Source organism: Marmota flaviventris, chromosome 10, assembly GCF_047511675.1.
Source record: "Marmota flaviventris isolate mMarFla1 chromosome 10, mMarFla1.hap1, whole genome shotgun sequence".
NCBI classification, from domain to species: Eukaryota; Metazoa; Chordata; class Mammalia; order Rodentia; family Sciuridae; genus Marmota; species Marmota flaviventris.
The window spans coordinates 29,323,668-29,348,298 of record NC_092507.1 but is presented as its reverse complement, the minus strand read 5'-3'; the positions used below and the strand labels follow the sequence as shown (position 1 = coordinate 29,348,298).

At 37.9% G+C, this 24,631-nt stretch overlaps 3 protein-coding genes and 1 long non-coding RNA gene across 7 annotated transcripts in view; 3 read left to right on the top strand and 1 right to left on the bottom strand.

The window, feature by feature from the left end:
* Rhbdl2 (rhomboid like 2) overlaps positions 1 to 7,538 on the top strand; it is a 51,154-nt gene extending 43,616 nt beyond the window's left edge. For 3 of the 4 annotated variants that reach the window (XM_027937350.2, XM_071617698.1, XM_071617697.1), the window contains 3 exons: positions 2,040 to 2,100; positions 6,192 to 6,253; positions 6,995 to 7,538. In XM_027937350.2, coding sequence (XP_027793151.1) covers positions 2,040 to 2,100; positions 6,192 to 6,253; positions 6,995 to 7,174 — 303 coding nt within the window. In that variant the 3' untranslated portion in view covers positions 7,175 to 7,538. The remainder of the gene's footprint in view (positions 1 to 2,039; positions 2,101 to 6,191; positions 6,254 to 6,994) is intronic. The other variant, XM_071617699.1, reaches the window with a different exon arrangement.
* On the bottom strand, positions 3,665 to 24,531 carry LOC114094268 (uncharacterized). The gene is made up of 3 exons (XR_003582995.3): positions 24,201 to 24,531; positions 6,411 to 6,472; positions 3,665 to 6,076 (listed from the first exon to the last, which is right to left on the bottom strand). It is a non-coding gene; the product is annotated as an uncharacterized lncRNA (long non-coding RNA).
* On the top strand, positions 11,797 to 13,360 carry Gja9 (gap junction protein alpha 9). Its single transcript, XM_027937349.2, has one exon. It carries the CDS (start codon positions 11,797 to 11,799, stop codon positions 13,336 to 13,338), a length of 1,542 nt encoding a protein of 513 aa, XP_027793150.2. The 3' UTR covers positions 13,339 to 13,360.
* On the top strand, positions 14,596 to 23,765 carry Mycbp (MYC binding protein). The gene is made up of 5 exons (XM_027937351.2): positions 14,596 to 14,703; positions 14,898 to 14,970; positions 18,698 to 18,746; positions 19,147 to 19,276; positions 20,684 to 23,765. The coding sequence occupies exons 1-5, from the start codon at positions 14,620 to 14,622 to the stop codon at positions 20,726 to 20,728; spliced, it is 381 nt and encodes a 126-aa protein (XP_027793152.1). The 5' UTR covers positions 14,596 to 14,619; the 3' UTR covers positions 20,729 to 23,765.
* Positions 24,532 to 24,631: the final 100 nt, after the last annotated feature.

Genomic DNA, 24,631 nt, shown 5'->3' with positions numbered 1-24,631 from the left:
AAAAGTAATGTGGATTAGCCAGGCAAGGTGGCACATACCTGTAATTCCAGTGACTCAAGAGGCTGAGGCAGGAGGATTGCAAATTTGAGGCGAATTTAAGCAATTTAGTTGAGGCCCTATCTCAAAATATAAAATAAAAAGAGTTGGGATGTAGTTCAGTGGAAGAACACCTCTGGGTTCTGTTCTAGTAGCAAGGGAAGGGGGAAGGACAAAGTAATGTGAATAAATAAAATTTTAAGTTTAAAAAAAGAAAGTCAAGGTTCCCAGTATAATGTCTTTTTAACAGTCTGACATGCATGTATAAACATTTTTCTATATGTATTTAAACTCCACCAATATTATACAGAAATGGCCTCCCCTTGTACTGTTCTGCATCTTCATGGGGCATCCTGGCCATCCACCCATGTCAGTACACAGAGAGCTCCCTCTGCCTTTGCAGGGCTCTAGAGCATCCTTTGTATATTTGTATCATGATTTTTTTTTTTTTTTTAACAGAATCTCATTGAAAAAAACAGTGGGGTGGGCTGGGGTTGTGGCTCAGCGGTAGAGCTCTCACCTAGCATGTGCGAGGCCCTGGGTTCAATCCTCAGCACCACATAAAAATAAATAAATAAAACAAGGTATTGTGTCCAACTACAATTAAAAAAATAAATATTAAAGAAATGTGGGGCCATTTTGCTTTTCACATTATAAATAATGCTGTAGGGAACGTTCCTTTACATTAATGTTTTGCATTTGTGGTTTTTTCTTTTTGATAGGATAAAATCCTAGAAGTGAACTTACTAGGTGAAAACTTAACATTTCAATATGCAAATTCCAAATTGCCCTCCAAAACTGGCATATAATTTTACATTCCCATGATAGTATGTGAGTGCCAACCATTTCTTAACACAGGAAAAAAATCCTGACTTGGCTTCAACCTTTTACCCATTTAGGTATACTATAAAATCACTCTAGTAGGACAAATACCAAGCAATTCTAAAACTGTTCCAGAGGTAGAAGTTACTTCTTAGAAAAATATTTTTCAAACGTTGGATTACAACCCATTAGTGGTTGTGAACTCAGTTGAAGGTCCTGGGCTCCAAAATCAAACAAACAAAAATTTCAGCGTGTGTCACATGGACTAGGAGAAGGCACTCTTTGATTTATGTGTGCAGTGGGTTGTTACATTATTTCTTACTGTAGGTCATGTTCACAGAAGCTTGAAAATAGAATTAACACCCCTGGTGCAGCATCTTCACTTCATAGGAAGGGAGTTAATAACTTGAAGGGGAGGGAGAAGCAACTCAGTAAATTAAAGTGGAGTATGTGACTCAGCAGTTTTTTAAGTGACACCAGGGCTATCACAGGCAGGCACATTTTTTCAAAGTTAAAATAGAACAATGTATTTTGATCAACATTTTCCTTTATTTTGAAATTACTTAAAAAAAAATTGAATTGATACTCAAATTTTAGTTAAGTCTTTGCTAGCTACTATGGGAAAAGAGAGTAAAGAAGTAGTGAATAGACGAGATCGGGCGCGTTCAGGGTGGTATGGCCGTAGACAGAAGTAGCGAATAAGTATTTCCAAAAAAAGCTTGGAACTACTGCATCAGTCTTAGGTTAATGGCATTTATTTATCTAACTATCCACCCATATATTCATTTTTTGACATATTCAGTGTAGACTTTTTATTATCTATATTTAGATAATTTCCAGCTAATAAAATTTCCCCCTTCCCCCTCAGTTCTGGGGATTGAACCCAGGGCCTTGTACATGCTAAGCAAATGCTTTACCACTTAGCTGTACCCACAGCCCCCTACATTGAGTCATAAATCATAGAATTAAATGCCATGCTTCATTTTATTGTCCAAAGTGCACTAGCATTGTATTTCTTAAAAACTTTTTTAAAAAACTTGGCTGTTACAACAATGCTTTGTTTGGCAAATATCTGATGCTTAAACATAGGTTTCAATCACAGAGCTGGTGAAGAGGGGGTAGAGCTGAGGTTTCCTTTGCCAACAGATTGCTTACATTATTGTGACTTATCTCTTTGCAAGAATTTTCGAGAAATGATTCCTGTCTTAGGAATTTTCAGACTACTGATCATCATCCTTATAGGTAAGTGAGTTCGGGGAATATTTTACACCTTTGGTTTAATTGGATCCACCTTCAAAAGGCCTTTTCACATTTCCCAAACACTGCCTAGGGTCAGAAAGAATTGTTGGCTTCATAGGATTAGGCATGAAGGGAGGAATTTCACAGGAACCACCTCAGGGTGGTTCTTAGAGGGGCCTGGTGAAGTGTTTGGGCTTGTTGTTTCTTTCTAGAGTGGGGAAAGCCAACAAAGCAGAGCTCTAGGTGCCCCCTCTACTTCAACCATAATGTTTTATAAACTGGACTTTCTCTTTCAAATGTTGGAGACTGTATGTGACTTTTGTCTGCAAAGGAAAAGCCTGGAAACCACTGAGATATTCTGCTGCCTTCTCAAGTTTTACATTTTCAGATTAAAAAAAAAAAAAAAACTGATCTGGGATATAAACTCTGAGTGGCAGCTGAGGACTGAGGACAAGAGAGTGGAGGTCAAGGAACCGAGAAGCTCAAGAGCTAAGAGAGTGACTAAGGTGGCTTTTGAAATCTCTATGAATTCTAGAATTACACGCTAGAGGAGTTTTGGTTTGGAAGAACACGCCATCTGGGTGGGGGGGGGCTGGATTTTTTTTCTTTTTGGTGTTGGGGATGGAACCCAGGACCTGGTGTTTGACAGGGAAGTGCTTCACCACTGAGCCACATCCCCTGTACTGAGAGGCTGGGATTTTAACTGAGTCTGAAAGTAAGGATAGATTTGGGTACTAGCAGGACATACAAGGTAGAAGAAAACAAGGGCAGAGGCATGGGTGGTAAGTTTTCAGGGGCCTGCTTCCGGTGGAGCTATACCCATTGGGGGAATTGGGGGAGGAGGACAGACCCTGGGGTCAGACTTGAAAGCCAAGGTAGAGGTCACACTTGGTAAAATCTCGGGTTTTTGGTATCAAGGTTTCCATATTCCACATATAGGAACAGGGGCAACTGCCTCTGTGGAAAGATCCTAAATTTAGTTTATGAACCACTTAACTATAAAAATATCAATATTTCATTCTGAGTTCACTTGTTTATAGCTTATACCATACTGTAGATAATTTCTTTTCATAAAAAATAAAAAAGTTAAGGAAAAATTGTTGGAAGAGAAGGGAAAAGCAAATATCTGGCCCCTATGGGAGCTTCTCAGTTGTTAAGAGTCACCATCAGAACCCATGAACCAGTCATTTGGGCAAACAAATGTTGTCATACAAGTGACCTGGGTCTTTAGTCAATCTGCATGAAGTCTTTGTAGAATAAGCCTCACATCCTTAGTGGGGAAATGATTTTCATGCTTTTCAAAGTTGAAGTGAAAACCCTTGCTTCATGTGCAGTGTATCTCCAAAGGTGGTTTCTGTGATGTTCTGTCATTCTCGAGGTGCATACTAAAATCACCACATGACCTGCGTCGCTTTGTGGGATCTGCTATTGTCAACCTTCCCTGATCCTGACATATCATTTCTAAAAGTTTTTTGGCTTGAAAATGAGAATAAAAACACATACCAGATTCGTAAAATTACAAATTAAGGAATATAAATATATTTTAATTTGAAACACATTTCTTGAAAACATGTACATTGTTTGATTTTCTTTTAATTGGTAAACATTACCCTTAATTGTGAAGGATAATTAGATTAAGGACCACATTCATGGGATATGTTATTTAACTAAGAAACTGAGCTTACCTTGGGCAAAAGTTAAGAAAATCTCACATTTTCATCCTTAAAAAAAAATAAAAAATCCACATAAAGCCAACTCCTTTAAAATGAGTGTCAATAACTGGGTGTAGGAATATATTCCTGCAATCCCAGTGACTTGGGAGGCTGAGGCAGGAGGATCACAAAGTTTGAGTCCAACCTTAGCAACTGTGCAAGAGCCTGTGTCAAAATAAAAAATAAAGGGCTACAGATGTAGCTCAGTGATAAATACCCCTGGGTACAACCCCCAGGAACCCCCACCCCCACAAAAAAATTATAAAAAAGTGCCAACTTTTTAATGAGGCAGCAATTAGGTTTATTGGAATTAGGGCCTCTTTTCAGGTGGGAAGACATGTTTCAGTTTAAAGGCTGCAGCAACCCAGGAGCAGACTCCTCTAGGAGGCAGAAAGAGCTAGGCAGTGATATAAGAAGGGGAAGATAAACAAGAGAGAAATGGGATGGAGAAATTGAGATAGTCACAGAGACTTTTTTTTTTTTTTTTTTTTTTTTGAGGCTGTCCCCTGCTGTGGAAGACTAAAGTGAAGGTTTCCTGTTGGCTGCCCTGGTCTTTGGCAGAGTTCTTTCATAGTCCTCCCTGCATGTTATTTATGCTGGATCAGGAAATGCAAATGATGAATGAAAATATGATGCAGAAAAAAAAAAAAAAAAGATGCAGCCCCATTTACCCAGCACTTTGTGTAACAGCCATTTACAATTAAATCACAATCAAAGTTGGGCACAGTGGCATGCATCTGTAATCCCAGTAATTAGGGAGACTGAGGCAGGAAGATCATAAATTCAAGGCCAGCATAGGCAATTTAGCTAGACCCTGTCAAACAATAAAAAATAAAAAAGGGCTGGGGGGAAAAAAGGGCTGGGAATGTAGCTCAGTAATAAAGTGCCCTGGATTCAATCCCTAGTAGTGGGGAAAAAAATTAACATTGAGTTAATGTTAATTTCGCCCTCAATCTCTGTCCCGTGACTTCAACATCAATATGATATTGAATGGGAAACCAGCCAGAACACATGGTCCTGATGCTGTTTTCCCAAAGGCAAGGACTAGGCCTTTCCATCTCCTAGGACACGGTGGCTCACTAAATAGAGCGCAGGGAACTGGGGGATGGGTGTGGAATGTGATAGCTACAAGAGATGTTTCCAAGCTCACATGTAGGGCAGAGTTCTTCAAGGCAAAGCAACCCAGAAACTCCTCTGTCAGCACAGACCTGACTTAGGAAGAAAGTCTAAGTTCTGGCTCTCATTTCTGTTGAGGAATGTGGACTCCTTTCCTTTCATGGTCCATTTTCAGTACTCTTGATGGTAAATAAAGGCAATTAGTATGGTGCATAAGAGTGGAGTCTTGGTTTCTTTATGTATAAAATGCCACCATTGTTCTTCACTTGGATTGCCACAAGTAATCCTCTAGTTGGTTTCCCCGCTCCTATTCTTGCTGTCTTATCATCTTTTTCCTATATAGTGGCCAGAATGATCTTTGTAAAAACAAGTCAGATCATGTCACTCCTATGATCAGAAGCTTTCACAGGCTTCCAATTACTCAGAGTAAAAATTAAAGTCTTTATAGTGCTTCACAAGGCTCTTATGAAATGTATCTTCTGCTGTGTGATCTCATCACCTACCACTTTGTCCTTAACTCTAGTCCAGAATCACCTGGAAGTCTTTTTAAAACAGAATGTGAACTTCATCCTCGGTTTCTTGTTCATAGGTTTAGGTGCAGCCTAAGAATTTTTATTTTTAAGAACTTCCCAGGTAATGCTGGTGTTGCTGGTTTTGGGAAAACACATTTTGAAAACCACTGATCCAGCCATATCAACTGCACTGGAACTCCCCAAACACACCAGGCACATTCCTGTCAAAGGGACTTTGTGCTTGCTCTTTTTCCTGCTTGGAACAGATTATTACTTCACATATCAGCATGGCCTGCTCCCTCATGTCATATTCTCAGGAGATCTTCCCTCCTATTAAAAGTCACATCCTATCCTTGGCATTCTTGACTTTCCTCTGTTATTTCCTTCACAATACTTAGCACTGTTTGATATAATGTATGTTTTGCTTGTTTGCTCCTCTAGATCATCAGCTCTATGGGGCTGTCTCTGAACTGTTCACTGCTGCATGTATACCAACTAGAATTGTGCCTGCTACACAGAGAAAAATCAATAAATCCTTGTTGGATGAATAAATATAAAATGGAATAATGATAGTACTTACTTCATAGGGTTGTTGAGAGGATTACTGAATTAATGCATGTAGACTGTTTAGAATGGAACCTGGAATAGAATAAAACTCAGGAATTGTTATATATCATTATTAGAGGGGAACCAAAAACAGTTGGTGCAATATTGTGGAGATCCTGGGCCTTCATCAGGGTGTTTTTCCTTCTAGTTGTGTCAGATATGGGATTTGCTCTCTACAGAAGGTTCTTTGTCCCTGAAAATGGGTCTCCGGTGAGTTGCTTTTTTTTTTTTTTTTTAATTAAAATTTTTTTATCAAAAGGGTCATTGAATAAGGGATACAACTCTATGATTTAGGGCAGTCAAATATCCATTTGGAAGTTTTAGAAAACTCGTAAGGAAATCAGACTTTTGGATTGTCCTCACTTACCTCACTGATCACTGCACTTGCCATGTTGACAGCCATTCCAAAACAGGAGAGAAAGGATTTCCCTGTCCACAGAGAATAAAAAGCAGATTGAAATACAGTAATGAAAATTTGGCTCCATATGAATTTATAACACAAAGAGAACTGACTTTAAGTTTTGCTGGGATTAATCTTTAAGTCTGGAGTTTCTATTTGAGTATTTGTGTATATACTATTATTTTTTCAACTCTGCATCCCATTTCAATAGGATGTTCTCATAGAGATCCCTCATGGCCACTCAGTTCCTAGTCTCTTGGTTGGCATTATATAGAATCATCCTAAATGTAATGATGATCAAGAAGAATGAGAAACAATGGCCCCTGTTTTATGTACTCAGAATGGTTAAAAATGACATTTTTTAGCTTTGCATGTTTTAGAACATCTTTTCTCTGTGTACATGGGATTTTGTGTCTCTTCTGTTTTACCCGTAGTTCTCCAGACTTAGACTCTTGTTTGTTTATGATGGTATTTGTGTTTCACTAAGAGAGATACAGCCAAAACATGCAATTAGCATTTTCTTATTTCCACTTTTCTTCTTTTCTCCAAAGGTGTCCTTTGCAGCTCACATCGCAGGTGGATTTGCTGGAATGTCCATAGGTTATACTGTGTTTAGCTGCTTTGATAAAGCACTGCTGAAAGATCCAAGGTTTTGGATAGCAATTGCTGCTTATTTAGCTTGTGTCTTATTTGCTGTATTTTTCAACATTTTCCTGTCCCCAGCAAACTGACCTGCCCCTAATTTAAGCCCAATAATAAAAAGAGCCATATGAGGGAGAAATGGAAAACTTTATGAAGAAACAGAGTTCCAGCAAATGCTAACAGTTTTATAAAGAGTATAAAACAACACCTAACTCATCAGTTGCAAGCAAGGACTACTTACCAAAGGGCCTTCTGATTAGAGGAAGAACCTTCTGAATGCCAAGAGCAGGAAGAGAAAGAAAAAACACTAGTAGTAAAAACCAGAGATTGGGTCTTCCAGGCACATGGTATGCATGGATAAATTCTATAAAAGACATACTTTGGAGACTGTTTCATAGAATCCATGGATACTGTACTATGTGAAAAATAAAAACTTTTCATATCTGTGTTATACTCTTGATATACTTTTTTTTTTTTTGTACTAGGAACTGAACCCTGGGATTACCCAGACCTTGGGCATACTAGGCAAATGTTCTACCACTGAGTTACATCCCCAGCACTTTTAATTTTGAGACAAGAGTCTCACTAAGTTGCCCAGGGTGGCCTTGAACTTGTGATCCTCCTGCCTCAGCCTCCTGAGAAGCTGGCATTATAAGCATGTACCATTGTGCCCAGATAAAGTATAGGTTTTAACAAGATTAAGATACATGTATTGCTCTGTAACTTGCTTTACAATATGACAGCGATCTTTCTGTATCAGTTCATAGAGACCTTTGTTCTCTGAGTTGAATGATACAGATAGTCCATAGTTAAACCATTTCTTTATTGGACTTTTAAATTGTGCTAGTTTTGTATGGTTACCAAGAGTGAATGTCCTAGTATATGCAGTATATTTTTAAGTGTTTGCTGAATGAATATTTCAAGTATCCAGTAGAAATGTTAATTGTGATAGATTTAAATTGCTCTTTGAGTATTTGTATCCAATTATATTCTTACCTAACATATACAAGTTTTCCTCTACTTTGAAAAAAGATGATATTTGAAATCTTGAAATTTTTGCATTTTGATAGTTAGAATATAATGCTTTATTTGAATTTATCTCTGACTACTGAGGATGAGTATTTTAAAGTTACCAATAATTATATATTACACAGCATATATGTTTTATAATATATAAACATTAATATACACATAATGTAAACAAGAATATATGTATATAATTGTTCCCTTGATGAAATGTTTCTGTTTAATCTAAAAAGTAGCTTTTCAGGGGAGGAATATTTATCTGCCATGGCCAATGCACCAGGTCACTAGCTCTGAAGAGACCTGTTTAATGACCTGAAGTACAATGTAATTGTTAGTAGAAAACTAGAGAGAGCAACAGAATTTATCTAACCATAAAATCGAACATAACCCATTGATTATGGGCTGATGATGAAGTTATTATCTATTAAGAAAGAAAGATTCTTTTGGTACTAGAAATATGGGTTACATAACCAAAAATAGTGATGTTTTATTGGCAAAAATTACAGTAAAAACACATACAAATATCTCCTGATGTCTTAAATTTGACATCTCTGAATTACAGAGGAACCATTTATTTAGTTTAATTTGGAGCTCATAATGCTCTTCTAGATTGTATTTTACTATTAGGAATTCTTTAATAATTTTTTATCAGTGCATAATAATTAGACATATTAGTGGGATTTGTTGTTACATGTTCACATATGTATACAACATAATGTGGTTAGTTTCATTCCCTGGAAGCATTCTTTATCTGTGATGTCCAACAAAGTAGCCACTATGTACATGTAGCTCTTTAAGTTTCTATTAAACAAAATTAAAACTTCAGTTGCTGTCATACACAAACTAGACTGCAAGTGTTCAATTGCTGCATGTAGCGGGTGACTACCTTATTGGACAAAGCAGAAAGAGAATATTTCCAATGTTGCAGAAGTTAGTTCTATTGGCTAGTGCTGTTGTAGAATGAGCAGAAAGGGAAATGGATTTTAGTTGCTAGCTGACTCATCCATGGCGCTGAACTGACCAGAATCTGCTGTATACCTCAAAGGGATGCTTTCAGAGAAGCTGAAGACAGCCATGGTATAACTTCTAAGCATGATGTGCTTCTCAGATTTATCAAAGCTTAAAAAGGTTTGTGTTAATCTCTCTCTTAGCTAATTAAGAAATAATTGTTTGAAATGTTTTTAACTTTTGCTTTTGAATTCTGTGGAACTGTATGTATGTGTACTAGTTTTCATATCATTTGTCATGAAAGTTTTAATTTATAATTAAATTATACCATTCCTTCTTTTAGGAAATACTATGTTTTATACTTTAAGGGGAAAAAATATTTCCTTTTATGATTATAATAGTAAAGGGCTCATGGTAAAACATTAAAAAACAAAAATATAAAAAAATTAAGTCAATTTTAATTCCATTATCCAGAGATAATCTGTTAATATTTTGACAGATATCCTTCTAGAGTTTTTTATATGCATTACTCTACATATAAATAAATTTATAATAGTGGACTATACTATTTTGAATTGCACTGAAACAAAATGTTAAATGTCTTTTTATGTTAGTATACATTTATCATTTCTACTGGCTGCCTGATATCACACTGTGGATGTATCATTATTTATTTAACCAATCTTTCTTGGATGGATAATTATTTTGGATGTTTTTAATTCATACTATTATAAATAACAATAATAACATCCCAATTTACATTTTAAAAGTCAGAGAATACTATTATTAATATAATACAGTCAATATAAAATTTTTCTATCAGGAATATGGCTAAATTTTAGACAACTGCTGCTTTTGTAAGTTTTATTAACTGTACAAATCTTTAAAAAACTAGAGACTCTAGAACCAAAAAGCTAAAACTATCACTATTCAACATTCCTAAACTTAAATGACCTTTTTTAAAAGATGAGGTTGAATTACCTTTTTTTCAAATATTTTTTTTAGTTGTAGATGGACACAATACCTTTATTTATTTTTATGTGGTGCTGAGGATCAAACCCAGTGCCTCACACGTGCAAGGCATGGGCTCTACCAGTGAGCCACAACCCCAGCCCCTTAAATGAACTTTTAAGAGAAAACATGATCTCTTGTTGTTTCTTTCATGAAAATTTCAAGTATGTTTAAGAGGAAAAATAGTGGTTAGGAAAGATAGTTAAGAACTGACTCTAGAGCCACACTGATGGGTTTGAATGCCAGCTTCAGCTGTGTGACCTTGGCAAATTAAGGCATGCCTCAGTTTCTGCATCATATAGATAAAATGGGATAAATAACAAATGACTGAAATAGCCACCTCATAAGATCTTTGTGATGAATCTATCAGGATTTTTGTGATGAATGTATCTTGTAACTATAGTATCCTAGTATTTTCTTTGATTGTGTATTATTTCCCTTTATATAAAGGACACAGGACATACATTTATATGTTTTAAATGAAAGGGAATGAAAACATTCATTATTTCTATCTTTCCTTTGTGGAAAGCCTAAGATAGCCTTCATAAATATTATATGGAATTTATTGGCCAATAATCCAAGTAGCTAAATTCTAATTTGTCCCACTGTTCTCTCCAAGAAAGAAGCTACATCTTAAAGAGATAAGACATTGTTACAATATTTTCTATAATACCATCACCACCCCAGTGATGAATTTATTTCATCCCATTCCTAATAATATTTTAGTACCATACAACAGCTGAGAAATTTTAGAGTGCATTTTAATATGATAAAAATTTATAAATTTTTTATAGCAAAGTGTAAGAATTTTATATTCATAAATATTACTGGAATTGATTTCTAAAAATGCTCAACAACTGCCAGAAAGAAACCAGAATTTAGATATTCAAATGTGTATTAAAAAACTAATCTAAATTCAGGCTAGGGATGTGACTCAGTGGTAGAGTGTCTGCCTAGCACGTGTGAGGACCTGTGTTCAATCCCCAGCACCACAAACTAAATAAAACAAGACAAAACACAAAACAAAACAAAACAAAAAAACATTAGTCTAAATTCTTATAGCAAGAGCCAGGTTATTTCCTCTGGTTTCATTAAATGCTGTATTTTATTGAATTATCAGATGAAGCACATTCATTTTTCCTGAGTATAAATGAAAATTTACAATCACTTAGGTTGTAAACTCTTATGTAAAATAATCTTAATAGGTTTGTTTGTAAGATCAAGTCAGTATTTTTAGGACTGTCTCTAAGAGTTCCCAGTTAAAGAAAATTAAACAAGATACTTAAGCTAAGTAAGATGACTTATGATGGGAATCTCAGAATTCTATTTTTATTTTTTATTTATTTTTTGGTGGGGCTGGGGATTGAACCCAGGGCCTCATGCATGTTAGGCACACATTCTACCACTAAGCTACATCACTAGCCCAACAATTCTGTTTATAATATATACATGCTTCCTCTAGGTATCACCTTTTTTTTTTTTTTTTGCACTGTAATATCGAAACAAAATTCTTTTAAACGCCTCACATCTAAAATACATTCTTTGTGGCAGATTGTTACTGCTATCTAGGGAAAAAAAGTAAAAAATCAGCACATGGAAAGAGTGATGATTTGTTCATATTTTGGCCATAGGTTTGCTTTAAGAAACAGTGCTCCCTTCAGAATGGAAGAATTTATCTGCCTCCTGTTTGATGGGGTTCAGAGCTAAGATGGCTGAATAAATAAGCATGGGGGACTGGAATCTCCTTGGAGGCATTCTGGAGGAAGTTCATATTCACTCCACCATGATTGGAAAGATCTGGCTCACCATATTATTCATATTTCGAATGCTTGTTCTGGGAGTAGCAGCTGAAGATGTCTGGAATGATGAGCAGTCTGGCTTCATCTGCAATACACAACAACCAGGTTGCAGAAATGTATGCTATGACCAGGCCTTTCCTATTTCCCTCATTAGATACTGGGTTCTGCAGGTGATATTTGTGTCTTCACCATCTCTGGTCTACATGGGCCATGCTTTATACCGACTGAGAGTTCTAGAGAAAGAGAGGGAGAAGATGAAAGCTCAATTAAGGAGAGAACTGGATGGGATAGAGTTTGAAATGCCTGCAAATCAGAGGAGATTAGAGCAAGAGCTCTGTCAGCTGGAACAAAGGAAACTAAATAAAGCTCCGCTCAGAGGAACCTTGCTTTGCACTTACGTGATACACATTTTCACTCGTTCTGTAGTTGAAGTTGGGTTCATGATTGGACAGTACCTTTTATATGGATTTCACTTAGAGCCTCTATTTAAATGCCATGGTCACCCATGTCCAAATATAATCGATTGTTTTGTTTCAAGACCAACAGAAAAGACAATATTTCTATTTTTTATGCAATCCATAGCCACTGTTTCACTTTTCTTAAACATTTTAGAAATTTTCCACCTAGGTTTTAAAAAGATTAAAAGAGGGCTCTTGGGACAATATAAATCGAAGAATGAACACAATGAATTCTGTGCAAAGTCAAAACAAAGTCTAGCCAAATATCAGAGCACATCTGCAAATTCACTGAAACGACTCCCTTCAGCACCTGATTATAATCTGATAGTGGAAAAACAAAGACACAGAGTAGCATACCCAAGTTTAAATTCATCTTCTGTATTTCAGGCAGATCCTGACAATCATGACATAAATGATGAGAAAAGCATTTTGGATGAACAGGAAACTAATGAGATGTACACACTTAGTACTACTTGCAGTCACCCTCAACACATCAGCTCAAAAAATAACAAAGACACTCATAAAATATTTAGAAAAGAAGTTAATGGTAACCACTTGCAGGAAAAAAAAGAAGTTGATGGCAAAGAGAGCAAAAAGAACCATTATTCTAGAGATCACTGTTCTATTCCAGGTATTGCTATAGATACAGACAACCACATGGGGCAGTCACCCCACACAACTTTCTCCCTGGCAGCAGACTCCTGCACCTGGAAACCTCGGTGGCTCAGTACTACGTGGGGTCCCTCTACAGAAGATGCAAACCAAGGGTCATCTCCTATAGATAACCTCCAGGGCCAGTTCAGAGAGGGCACTATCAGAAACCTTCCTCCTTCACAGAGAGACTTCCAACCACTTGACATTCCAAACACTTCTGATTCTTTGGGAGAGTGGTCCTTTGAGTCAAAGTTTATTAGAACCTGCAACAATTCTACGGATTGTCCTCCAAATCATTTAATGTCCTTGACAAACAACTTCATTGGTAGGAGGGTTCCAACAGACCTTCAGATCTGAACCGTTGTTGCTTTTAGATATTCTGCATATTATGTCATCAGAGTAGTAACAGTGGTGGTGGAACATGGAGAAAATAGATAAGGATATTTCTAAAGACCAGCTGTTGTGATAGACAACTGCAAACTCATTTCAGAAATGAAAAACAGCTCTAATTCTGAACTGTGAAGGGGGAAGTTCTAAATTCAAAGACGTAGGGTAGCCAAATTAGGATGTATTTTTTAGCCTCCCTTAAAAATATGCGAAACTGACTTGGGAAAATCACATGCTCTGATTCGATCCTAAATGGTTTGGGATCAGGTTTTTCTCACAGCCTTAGAAAATTGTTCTTGATCTATGTAATTACTCCTTTTAGTTACTAATCCTTTATTTTGGATACTAGGTTAATGTTGTTTGCCCTGGGATTTAATAACTTAGTTTCTTTATAAACTGCAAACTGATGTGTGTTGAATATAACCATAATATTGCTATCTAGTAAATAAAATATTGAAAAAGATGCAAGACTTTCTCTCACCAGTACATAGCATCGTGATTCACATTCTGGATTGGAGTCTTTCCTGGCTCTCCTATTCACTGGTCACGTAACCTAGTCATGTCATTTTACTACCATACTTACCTACAAAGATGTTGTGAGAATTAAAATAAAAAAAAAAAGAAGGAAAGAAAGAAAAAAGAACTATGTTTAAAACGCACTGTACTTCCTGCACAGTAAGCGCTCAAAAGGTTTTATTAGCACATTAGTGCTGATCCTCCAGAGGGCTACTTCAAGTCAGCCACAAAACAAGGAGACTCCAAATGTAAAACTGGAGCCAAAACATACGATTTAAAAATTGGAAATCCAAGAGTCGTCCTGCTTTGGTCGTGCGTACTTTTTCCAGATGAGAGCCAAAAAGTCCAACACACACAGGTCACCACAGATTCGAAGACCTGGGTTCGAAGGGCGCGCCCACTACAAGTAGGGCGATCTATCCTCCTCCGAGGGTGTTAAGCTCCAGGACCCCGAAGGCCCCGCCCTCGGGCACCACGCCCACTCCGGGCTCTACCTGGACGCTTACAACGAGTTGCCAAACCCTCGCCTCTTCGCTAAGCAACCGAACCGCCCTGGGGACCGGAAGAGGAAGGAAAGGCGCTACTCCGACAGCCAGAGGGGCGGGCGTACGCAGTCTCCCTCAGTTCTGCCGGCGCCTGGGGATGCTGAGCGTCCTGGTCGCCATGAAAACAGGCCACACCCCGGTGATGCCGGCCCGTGGTTCGCAAGTGCGCAAGCGCGCGCGCCCTCCGCGCATGAGCAGTGCTCCTCCAAGCCCGCCAGCCACGGTCTCCGGCGCCAGCTACGCCGCGGCCGCTGTCACTATGGCCCATTACAAAGTGAGGGGGGCGCGGCGTGGCTGGGGGAGTGCGGGCGGTAGCCAGCCGCTGGTCGGCTCCGGGTGGGAGATGGGGGCGCGTGCAGGTTTCGGGGGCCTGAGGCAGCGAGGCGGAGGTGGGGTTGCCAGACTCTAAGCGCCTTCTTCCTGCTCTGGCCCCCGGACTCAGGTCACTGACCTGCGGTGTCTCCTCAGGCCGCCGACTCGAAGCGCGAGCAGTTCCGGAGGTACTTGGAGAAGTCGGGGGTGCTGGACACGCTGACCAAAGGTAAGCATGGCTAGGAGAGGGTTTCACGTGCCCTCGGCGCGGTGCCCCTGACGGGCCACGGCGTGGGGAAGGAGGGGGAACAGGTGGGGCCCGTCTAGGGTCCAGAGAAGAGTGCTTGGGAATGAGCGGGACCGGCTCGCTCTGGCTGCCAGACGCTGCTTGGTGGGATAGCCTAGTTCACGCTATCGCTCTCAGCGCGGGGAGTGAAACTCTTGCAGCTGTTGCAAAGTCTCTCCAACTTCCGTTGCTTTACCTCGAGCAGCCGCAGTGAATATGTTTATTGAAGACCGTGAGGTCCCAATTCCTTCCGCTTTACCGAGTTTGCAGAGTCCTCAGAATCTTAAGAAATATTTTCCCTCCAACAAAGAGCAACTTGAGAAATTAGCAGATTTGAAAGTGGGCTATAAAGTAGTTGAGTGAGGCTTATCCCGAAGTAAGTGATTCATAGATACTGTGGCTTTTCAATTCCCTATTTCTTAGTCTATAGCAATTCCTATTTTGTGTATAGGACGCTTCATAAATAGTTATATTGTTTACGCTTTTAAAAATGGAAGTTTACTGTTACACTGTTACATCTCTTTCTTCCTGGATTCAAGATCTAAGTAGACAAGGAAGGTGCTTGAAACAGGAGGATTCCAAGAGATAGTGAAGTACTGCTTACTTAATTAGCTCAGCTGTAATCTGAATGCCTGTTATATATTGCTCTATGCATTGACTGGGATTTTCAAAGATGATGGAATCCTGGCAGGGGTGCAGACATGGATCCATAAGAAAATGAGAAATGACTGGATAATAATATCTGCATTTTGTGCAGAAATAAAGGTTAGGGGAAAATTCTGGGAGAACTCCTGGGTCTAGCAGAAAGCAGGCCTTTGCATTCCCATGCATGGATATGTTGGCAATTTTGAATTGCTTCTTGTCTAGGTTCAATTAGTAGTTTCCCTCCATCTTTGCAAATAATAAGGAGATACTCTGAAAATGCTGTGCTATGTTGTCTCCCCAAGTATCATAGATGCTTGGAATTTCATTCCTTAGGAAACCCCATACAGTCCCTTTTTTCATTTAAGCAATTAATAGGTGTCTATTCTAGACAGTGGGGCTAGCAATGGAAAAGAAAGAGTTCTTGCCCTCATGAGCTTGCATCCTGGTTGGGGAGACAGATAATCAAGAAATACAGAGTGTCAGCTAGTGGTAGTGTTATAATTTAAAACTGATACCAATGTTAGAAGATAAAAAGGTGATGGGTAGGATTTGTGTGCCATTTTACACAAGGTAATGGGGGAAAGGCCTTTCTTATGAAGTAACTTTTGAGCAGAGATCTGAATGAGCTAAGTATGTTGTCAAGAGTTCCAGGAAATACAGGTTGAGCATCTCTAATCAGGATATCTAAAATTCAAAATACTACAAGATTTGAAAAATTTTGAGCACTGACTTGATGCTGCAAGTGGAAAAATCCACTCCTGACTGCATGTGACATGTATATACATACCTTCAGGCTATGTATATGAGGTGTGCATGAAGTATAAATGAATTTTGTGTTTACTCTTGGGTCCTACTCCCCAAATATCTTATTATGTATATGAAAATATTCCAAAATCTGAAAATATCAGGTAATTGGTGCCAAGCATTTTGGATAAAGAATACTGAAACTGTACATGGTGGCTAAAGTGAGTGAAAGACAGATGGTAAAAGGCAAAAAAGTGACAGTTGTAGAAGATGACTGACCAGAGAGAAGATGCACAGCCTTGTGACTATACAAGGATTTTCCTTCATGAGAGAGATCCCTGGAGGCTTCTTATCCCTGTTCACACCCACAGAAATGTAACCCTTCAATCTCCTTAGATAGCCAGTCTTCTAAATAAACATCAGAAAACATAGTATCTATTGACAAGATTTATGTAAAAATTTATTTTCATCTTTAAACAGATATTTCACACACAAACATTTATCTATTTATTTTTGAGGAAATACTGGGGATTGAACCCAGTGCCTTGTGCATGTGAGGCAAGCATTTTACTGACTGGGCTATATACCCAGCCCCTCAAATTTATATTTTTTACCCCATTATTTCCAAGAGGATTTGAAATTGCTTATGACATTAAAACATTATAAGAAAATCATTTAGAAGAGGTGGCATTTTAGATGTTTTGAGCACTATTTTAACCTCCAAAAAATCCTGGTTAAGGGGCTGGGGTTGTGGCTCAGTGGTAGAGCACTTGCCTAGCATGTGTGAGGTGCTGGGTTTGATTCTCAGCACCACATAAAAATAAATGAGTAAAATAAAGGTCCATCAACATCTAAAAAATATATATATTTTTAAAAATCCTGGTTAAGGCAAAAGGGGAACATGATTTGATATAGACTTGTCTGAATAGAAGGATGTGTATTAATTCATAAGAAAACTCAGGAAACTTAGCATTTACATTATGTTTTGCATTTATCAACCTTGTAAATATCACTGACGGAAATTTAGAAACTGAAAGAAATGGAGTGGGAGAAGAAATGGGGAAGGGTAGGAGCACTGATATTCATGTCTTGTAAAGTTAGGAATTCAATAGAGATCAGTAGAAATGAATGGAAGAAGAATTAGGTTTGAGCATTTAATTTAAAGAAAAAGGTAATAAACAGGAATTAGAGTACTGTAAAAGACAATGAAAGGAGAGAGGAGAATCTGAGAGGACAGTAGTGTAAATATACCAACTTCCCCAAAAATACAGTGTATTTCAGCGTTGTTAAAAGTAGTTGCACGTTTGAATTTTTCATACTGTTATTTTAAATTAATAAAGCTGTAAAAACTAAAAGGAACACATACAAATTAGTTTAGAACAGGACTTATTAACTTAGAGTTTATATATGTATATTTTTCTTTTTGTATGGAGTTATGTTTTTTGCTTTCATCGAATTTTTCAAAGGGTTCCATGCACAAAACAGTTAACCACTGGTTTAGAGATTTTTTTTTTTTATCTGAATACAAAATTCCAGGAGGTACTCATTCAATACAAGATGATCAACATAGTCCTCACATGAGTTATTAGATATGAAACTACTGTAGTATATATTTTAATGCTGATTTGAGCAAGTGGTTACTGGCAACGTTTTTGGTTGGTGTTTTTTAGCATATTGTGTATGATACTTCATTCTTGAACATTTTGAAATGAAAGCTTCTTCAAGTAATTACCACAGCCTTACTCTTTCCTAAAGTTTTCTTAAATTTATTTTTTCCCCATAATTCTATCTAGTGCAGGTTACTGCGTTTAATTGGATTACTACATCTACCTCTTAACTGTTGTTCTTCCTGCCATTATCCTTGACCCACTTCAGTCGGTCTTCCACTGAAGTGGATCCTGTAACTAAAGGCCAACAAAACTTACATGACCCTCTGTAGTCTGGCCCCTGACCACCTTTCCAGCCACATTACCCATAACTCCATCCAGCTGTACTTGATATGTCAGTTTTAGGTCTATCCTTCCCTTAGGATGCCTTCTTTGTTTGATGCCCAATTCTTTCAGTGTGCTCCCAAATGTACTATTTAGCATTGCTGCTTGATACTCTTTCTTGTCTAATTCCTTACTTTAGCATTGAACTGTAAATTAGTTGGGAGCAGGGACTTTGTTCACCACTGTATGGACAGTCTTAGCAGTGTGCTTGGCACTTAGATATGGAATATAATTTCTGCCATTCAAATTTAAGACTTTAATTGTTGCTCTTTCTGCTTTTTGATTTGCAGTGTTGGTAGCCTTATATGAAGAACCAGAGAAACCTAATAGTGCTTTGGAGTATCCTTTTCATCTTTGAAGTCAGAAAAAGGCCTTATTATTGAAATTCTTATTTTTTCACATACATTATAACCTTTAAAATACTTTTGCTTATTGAAAAGGTTATTTTCCTTTTTGTTTTTTTTAAATATTTATTTTTTAGTTATAGTTGGACACAATATCTTTATTTTATTTACTTGTGTTTATGTGGTGCTGAGGGTTGAACCCAAGGCCTCGCACGTGCTGGGTGAGCACTCTACTGCTGAGCCACAACCCCAGCCTTCCATTCTGTTTTTTGACAATGATATCTTGGTAAATCTTGGTGGGTGGTTGATTATGGTCTTGGATATTGATTCTATTCTGGGCTAGTTCATTAATTCCATTCAGCTTTAAGAAGTAAAGTTCTTAACATTGATATTAGTTTTTTAAAGCATCACTTAGGAGCTGCTACCCCAGAAAATCCAGAAATAGAGTTGCTCCGCTTAGAACTGGCAGAAATGAAAGAAAAATATGAAGCTACTGTAGAAGAAAATAAAAAACTGAAAGCAAAGGTAAATTTTTAAGGAATTCATGTTAAAAATACATTTTCCTCTAGTGATTATATGATCATAACCTCACTAAAATGCACAACTGGGGAAGGAGGAGGGTGAATATCAATGTGAATCAAATGCAAGGCAAACTTATGCCCATCTAGAAAAGTCACAAGACAGACTGTACATAGAATAAGCAAAGTGTGGTCAAGAAGAGGTTCTTGGGAACCTGCATCAACAGAAAGATAGAAACATTGGTTAAGGCTGCTTTTAAGCAAATGGATAATTCTAAAATTCTTAGTTTAGGTCAGTTTAGGGGCACTGCTTGTAAATGGTACTTCCTAGAGTTGTGCAGTGCATAATCTGCACTGTCATTTGGTAGCCCCTGTGTTAACAAATTTACAGAAGTAAATTGCACTTAATTTTATCTAGGCTTATATTATTTTCTTTGTTCCAACTCCCACAAGAACTTGCAAAAACTTCAAATCATCAACTAAGCCTTTGAGATTTTACTGCATTCTGAATCACATAGTACATTTTATGTTACTCTAGGTATTTCTCATAATGTGTTTTATGATCTCAATAACTCTGAGATAAGTAAAATAGGTACTCAGGCCATTTTATAGGTGAGGGAATTTAAAGCACAGTGAAGTTAACAAACTTTTCAAGTATGACACCTAATTGGAAGAGTACAAAACTTAACCAGGTTAAGGAAGCACAACTTAATATATTAAAGAAAATGCAGTATCTTAAATTATCTGAGATTCCATACTAGGCAAGTGCTAGTAAATTCTGGTACCTTTTAAATCAAAGACATTAGTTAACTTTTTTTTGTTTTGTAAGTCAAAGACATAGACTAGCCATATTAAATCTCATTACATAACTCTTTCCCCTCTACTTTTTTTTGTTGTTGTTTTGAACCCAGAGGTGCTTTACCATTGAGCCACATCCCTAGCCCTTTTTTGTTTTTGGACAGGGACTGGCTTAGTTGCTGAGACTGGGCTTGAAATAGAGATCCTCCTGTCTTAGCCTCCCAGATCACTGGGATTACAGGCATGCATGACCACACTGGCTTCCTCTACTTTTTAGGGGAAATTTCAGTAAATTTTTGGTGGAGTGGAAGAAAGTTCCTTATTATAAGGCATAGTATCTTTATGAAGACTTAGATTATTGTATAACAAGTACTTGAACAGTTCAGTCATGAACTGAAATTGTAGTTTCTCAGGAACATTAAATGTTTAAATGAAAAGGGCTTTCATTAGGTTTGATTATATTAAATCTTAAATTACTGTTTTAGAAATCATAGTTTCTATAAACTTATTACTGATTCAGAAGCTAAATTGAATATAATAAACTCATTTTGTTTTATTAACTTTTTACCCAATTTAGAATAAAATTCACCTAAACTCCTCTGTCTTTACCCCATAGCTTGCTCAGTATGAACCACCTCAGGAGGAGAAGCGTGCTGAATAGGATTCTTCTCAGTTGAAAAGACACTGAAAAAATGGTTTTGTATGACTTGAATAGTTTGTATAGTATATAATCTTTTCTGAACAGATGCTATAAAACTCTTTTAATATGTTAAATTCACACTTCAACTGTTATAAACACATATACTTAGAATCACCAATAAAAACTCAATATAACTTGCTTTGGGTCTTAAAGCAGAAGAATCCAAAGTGAATCCTGAAAAAAAAAAAATTAAACAGCCATCTAATTCATTAAAAGATTTCTATTTATTAGTCTGATTAGGAATAATGGTACTAGTTGTATTTTAGCCAAGGAAGATTAGCATGGAGGTATTCCTTGGTTTAGTTCAGGATATAAGAATAGATAGAATCATTCTCGACAATGAAGATGACAGAGTTTATATTCTCTTTAGGCAACTGGAGAGATCTGTGTGACAAGATGCTTTTGCATGGGTTCCCACGAATCATCTTCTCTTATTTATATAATGCAGAACAAATAACTCTTCTTTGCCACCACTTTGCCTTAGATAACTGTGTGTGTGTCAGTTTAACTCTGACACCACGTTTTCCTTCTATGCAATCATGCCCTATCTGATAATGTTGCCTTGTTTTGCTGTGTGCTTTATTGGGTCCTAGTTGCACATTAGCCTGTCTGTTTTTCAATTTGATTAATAATGCAGTTACCCTGATTGTAATTTATATAATTTTAAACAGGATCACACTATTACCCTGCCTTACTTAGTTGCTTAGTTGAGCACAGAAGTAATATAAAATTCTGGTTCATGCACAAACTGGAATGAGAAGAGGAATGAGCCATATATCATGGGCAATGTTGGGTATAATTATATAGTGGTTTTTCCCTCAAAGTATTTTTCTAATTTTCAGTTCATTTTATCTTCATTATTCCTGTGAAGTAGGTAGGGCAAGTATGAGGGGAGGTTGGGCACTGAATTTTTAGGCCAAAGACTGATATTACAAAACTATTTGCTAACTACAGAACCTTGGGCACATCAGTTAACTGCTCTTAGATTCACTTTCCTTATCTGTTAATTGAGAAGAATGTCTGTGCTGCCTACCTCACAGGGTTGTTGTGAGGGTCAAATGAGAATGTATGTGAAAGATTTGTAAATGGTAAACCACTATATTCTTGTTTGTTAGTCTTTTTCCTTTTCTTTTGGAAGACTTAGTCTTTTTGTTTTGTTGTATTAATCACTTATTTTCCTCACTGATAGACTGGCATTTTGAAGAAGTGTTCCTATTTCATGTATTCCATCCCTATTGTTAGAGAACCTGTCTTTATTCAAAACACATCCAAAGCAAGCTGGTTTAACTAGCAAAGACACTGACACCTGCTGAAAACTGACCAGGCCAATTATATGGGCATTTAAATCAGTTGTGTTGACAGCAATGTGGCTGATTTGTCTCTTCTAGTCACAAGTTTGTTTTTGGAGAATGCCAGATACTACTGGAAGAATATTTACTTGGATAGATTTCTCTTCTTCTTTTTGGAGTGCCTTCTACGTGGACAGCAGCAGCTAAGGGCTGGGTGTAATAAAAATGAATGACTTGAAGTAGTTTATAAAACAGGTACATAAACAAGCAGTTGATATGGCAGCAGTCCCTTTGTGGATACAGACAAGAACATTTTTTTTTTTTTTTTCTGGCAGCAAACCCTCTTGTTTTTTTAGTATTACTATTTATGTCAACAAATTAGTGATACTTTCTTGTACCATCCCTTTGGACAGAATGGCAACATATGGGTTGGATAATCACACCTTAAGTGGAAATGACCTGCTTTTAACTGCTGTACCATCCAGTGATGTTTCAGAATTTGGGGTCAGCCTGGCTTCTGGAGAGCCTCTTCAACATTTCTATCAAGGATTTGGATGAAGACTGTATATACTCAATGGATTAGAAAATGGATCTCTTCAGTCCTGCTATACTTCAGCTGACTTATCTATAAAATATAGATTTCACATCTTGCCTACCTCACAAGGTTATTGTTAGGATCAAATTAAATATCATGAATGTAACAAGTGCCTTCAAAACTGCAAAAGAATTACATACAGATCAGGAGGTAATAATACCAAATGTGTGAGTGCCGCAAAATTGGAAGGGCTGGTTGGTAGACAATATTGGAATAAATTTTAAAATGGTTATCTATCTAGAGTACCCAAATGCTGGGCCCAAACCACAAGTTGAATATCAAATCTTAGAAATGTAGTTATACTAGTTTAGGAAATAAGATTGCCAACAAAATAGTTCCAGTGATGGCCAGTGTGAACTACTTATATTCTGTAGATACTTAAAAAAAAAAAAAAATCCATTCTGGAAAGGATTAGGGGAAAGAATACTGTGTGGGTCAGTACTGCTCTGTAAGTGCCAGACATTGGAAACTTGAATGCATATAAAGGAAGAACAGCCAATAGGGAAAGGGGATTTGAAAATATAAGGCTGTGCTGTTCAATATGGTTGCTATTAGCTGCATGTGGCAGTTAAAATTAAATAAAAATAATTCAGTTCCTTAGTCACACTGGCAATGGGTCTAGTGCTCAATCCACATGTGGCCAGTGGCTACCATACTGAACAGCAGAAATTCAGAACATTTCTATCATTACAGAAAGTTCTATGGAACAGTTCCATAGAAGGAATAGTTGAGAGAACTTAAGATGTTTAGTGTGGAACAGAGAAGACTGTCTTGGTGGGTTAATGAAGAGCAGTTTAATATTTGAAGGGCCGTTATGAAAACATTATATTGTGTTCCATTTTAGGCTTCAGAGTATGATTATTGACTTGAATAAGAAAGTTTTAAGCAAAACTCTACCCCAATGGAATGGCTGCCTTTTGAGAAAGTGAGCTCTCCTCCTTTGGAATATAGTCCTAGATGTGCATGAAGTGTACTCTGCCTTCATAATATGCCTTGGAAAACCACCCCAACCTTTTAAAAACGTGTATGGCTGTACTTTGTTGTCAAATTTCCTTCTAGAGACTGAAAAGCAACAATTCTTGTATTTTTTCTCAAACATTCTTGGTAACCAACATTTGCTTTAGTGTGCTTCCGTTATTCTTTCCCTGGGTCTCTAATCCGAAAAGATCAGAGAAGCAGCGTTCTACGGTGGTGGTGGTGGTGGAATTACTGGAGAAGTAAAGTTTTGACTATGTGGGAAGGACAGGAAATTGAGTCCTGCTGAGTTTGAAGTGGTAGCAGCTTTCACTACCAGCTATTTGCTGAAGAAAGAAAGTCTACCTTGGTTGCATTTGCTTTCCTATCACGGTCCTACTACTTGCTAAATGAAGCTATCACACCCACCCATGACTGCCTTGGTTGAGGCTTTGCCTTCCAGCTGGCTCATCCTTCATACTTCTGCTCACCCCAACTGCATCCATCCGTCTAGACCTACTCAGACACCAATTCTCCCGCATTTCATCTGTGCCTAAGGCATTCCCACACAATATCTCATGCCGAGGCTACTTACACAGAGGTCCGATCTCTTAAATCTTCAAGCAGTTGTGAGGGCAGGCAGGTCCAAGTCGGTTCCAGTTTCAAGCCCCTTGTTAGATACTCAGGACGTCACAGGCATCAATAAGTATCGGTTCCGCGAGTACAATTGGAGGAGGAGGACAATCGGTTCTTCCCCTAAAGCAGAGCATCTCCCCTTGTGGTGCTCTCGAGAGCTCGGAAGAAGGTAGAGAAACTGAGGAGCACTGTGCGTGCAGGGCAGGACCAAGGTGCGTGCAGGCTGGGCCCCGGGCAGAGAGACAGAGCCCGGCGAGAGGCGCGGCAGGGCCGCCCTCCTCGTGACTCCTCCTCCCCCCTCTGCTGCTGGGAGTCAGGTGATTCTGGGCACGTGACGGGCACCACCTACCCTGCTGCTTCCGAGTGGCGGCTCGGGCAGCCAATGAGGGG